We start from the raw sequence: 2,230 nt of genomic DNA on the forward strand, positions 1-2,230 counted from the left end.
GCACATACATCGGACGCCAGGTCCACCAGGTTCCGGTCGTCCTGGTAGATGCCAATGATGAAGGGCATCGGGGCTTGGAGGAAGTCCAGCAGAGGGCGTGGCAGGATCGGGATGTACACATGGTACCAGGCAAAGGGATACAACAGGAGGGTGCATGTCTCGGCGGCGATATTCAGCAGACCGACATCCTTGGAAGCGAAAACGATCTTCTTCTCGGACAGGATGCACTCGATGACCCGGATGAGGTTCTGCACGTTGAGGGCGCGGAAGAGGGGGAGGATGGAAAACTGGACGTCCAGTGGCAGGGCACCAGCCGGGGGAGGGAGAGGCACAGGGGAGCAGGTGAGTGATGCTCGGACGCCAGGGGAAGAGCGATGGCAGCGGGGGAGCGCACATTCTTCAGGGTGGGCACCGAGTTGTAGGGCGGGCGCCAGATGTAAAACTTTTGCGATTCGAGAGTGATCTCGACCTCCATGCGCCCGGGGGGCGGGATGGGAATCTCAAAGACCAGGTTGGTCAGGTAGCTGGGGGAGGGGAGAGGGGAGGCGGGGGAGGCGGGGATGTAATGTTAGTATGGGATTGGCGTTTGGAGCATTGGGGGGAGGCCGAGAAACGCACCGCTCAAGGGGCAGCGACAGGCCGGGGGAGGACATCTGCATGGCCAGCTGGCAGAGGTAGGCCTTGAAAAAGTCGAAGTAGGCAAACTTGGAGATGAGAACCATGGCACGTGGCTGGTAGTAGTCCGGGGCCGGGGCGACGGTCTGGAGTGCACAAAAGCCGAGAAGGAGCAAGGCCAGGCAGGAGAGGGATAGAGAGAGAGAGATGCGGGGAAAAGGAAGGCACACATGCAGAGAGGGGCGCAGGGGGGGGGGGGGGGGTGTGAGAGGCCGAGGGGAAAGGCAAGGGGCACATCGTGCACATGGTGCGTGGCGAGGGCGCATGCGCACCGTCGGCACCAGGGGGAAGTCCTTCTGGTCGGGAGTCTCGCCGTCGGGCGTCACGCCGGCAGATCCGGCATCGGAGTCGGCACCGGCAGCGGCATTCCAAGGGGCATCCGGGTGGTCGATCTCGGCCAGCAGGTCACTTGACAGAGGCTCATACAGAGTGAGCACGAAGCCGTACGACCGGATGCCGTTGATGTCGGTGTTGGTCTGTGACGGCGGGAGGAGAGAGGGCCAAGGGCCGGGGACAAACATGTGAGGACACACGCCAGGAGGGCCCCCGGGAGAGAGAGAGAGAGAGAGAGAGAGAGCGGGAGGCACAGGGGCAAGTGTGGCCACAAAGAGAACATGGGGCACTTACAAAGGTGTGGTACGTGGGGAAGGGCACGGTGCCGGAGCTGCTGGCCATAAGCTGCACACCTCGGGGGAAGCAAAACTACCGTGGCGATGGCAGGCGGAGAGGGGGGAGGTGAGTCCGGGTGGGCGGCGGAAGATGTGTGTATGTGAATATGCCGGCCCGGGCGTACCAGCTGCAGGTCCGGTGGCAAGCCCTCGGCATCAGCCGGCAGATGGAAGCCGGGCGTCGGGTAGGTGGACAGGATCTCCGGCGCGTAGAGGCGCTTCGAGGGATGCAGAAGCTGGATCTCGCTCCGAGAGAGGGAGGCTGTGGGAGAGCAGGCGGTGGGCCCCAGAGGGCGAGGCCGGGCATGGGAGTTAGCAGGGAAAAGAAGGGGGAGGAGGCAGCAGGGGGCGGACTGGTGCGCACACTCGAAGAGCTCGAACGGCGAGGGTGGCAGGTTCATGCGCCAGTGGCGGGTGGACGGGGCGCTGGCGCCCTTGTCGCTAGCCGGGAGAGGGGCGAACCCGCAGATGAAAACGAAGTTCACCAGCCGATCCGACGACCTCTCGCGGTTGATGGCCTGGCCCGGCGCGACAGGCGGGCTCATCGTGTTCACGGGAGGACCTCTAGAGACGGGGGAGGGCGTGCAAAGGGCAGTGGGGCAGACGGGCAATGGAAGGGGGGGGGAGGGGGAGAGTAGGAGGGCGGTGGCCGGAGGGGGGGGGGGGGATATCGATCTCATGGGCGACCGAGGAGCAGGGAGTCGGTCGCAGATCAACAATCAGGAGGGGCGGATTGGCCCCCGGTCCGGGGGAAATTGTGCCCGACGGAAGGAGGCAACACCCAACCGGGGAGAATCGGATGGTGGGCCCAGAGAGAGTGCGGCCTGTGCCCTGAAAGGAAGGACCCCCTAGGATGATCTCTGCCCCAAGTCCGAGCCCGGGGGGGG

At 64.6% G+C, this 2,230-nt stretch overlaps 1 protein-coding gene across 1 annotated transcript in view; it reads right to left on the minus strand.

Annotated features, from left to right (window-relative positions):
- The window catches only part of H696_03639 (hypothetical protein), a gene marked incomplete at its 3' end in the record, with an annotated part of 10,492 nt that extends 8,493 nt beyond the window's left edge, over positions 1-1,999 (minus strand). The window contains exons 1-7 of the mRNA XM_009497511.1: positions 1,708-1,999; positions 1,469-1,605; positions 1,303-1,377; positions 948-1,151; positions 619-761; positions 395-524; positions 9-287 (exon numbers count right to left, since the gene is read on the minus strand). Of these exons, the coding sequence (XP_009495786.1) occupies positions 9-287; positions 395-524; positions 619-761; positions 948-1,151; positions 1,303-1,377; positions 1,469-1,605; positions 1,708-1,888 (1,149 nt within the window). The 5' untranslated portion in view covers positions 1,889-1,999. The remainder of the gene's footprint in view (positions 1-8; positions 288-394; positions 525-618; positions 762-947; positions 1,152-1,302; positions 1,378-1,468; positions 1,606-1,707) is intronic.
- Positions 2,000-2,230: the final 231 nt, after the last annotated feature.

This window comes from Fonticula alba, assembly GCF_000388065.1.
Source record: "Fonticula alba strain ATCC 38817 unplaced genomic scaffold supercont2.5, whole genome shotgun sequence".
Taxonomy (NCBI): Eukaryota; order Rotosphaerida; family Fonticulaceae; genus Fonticula; species Fonticula alba.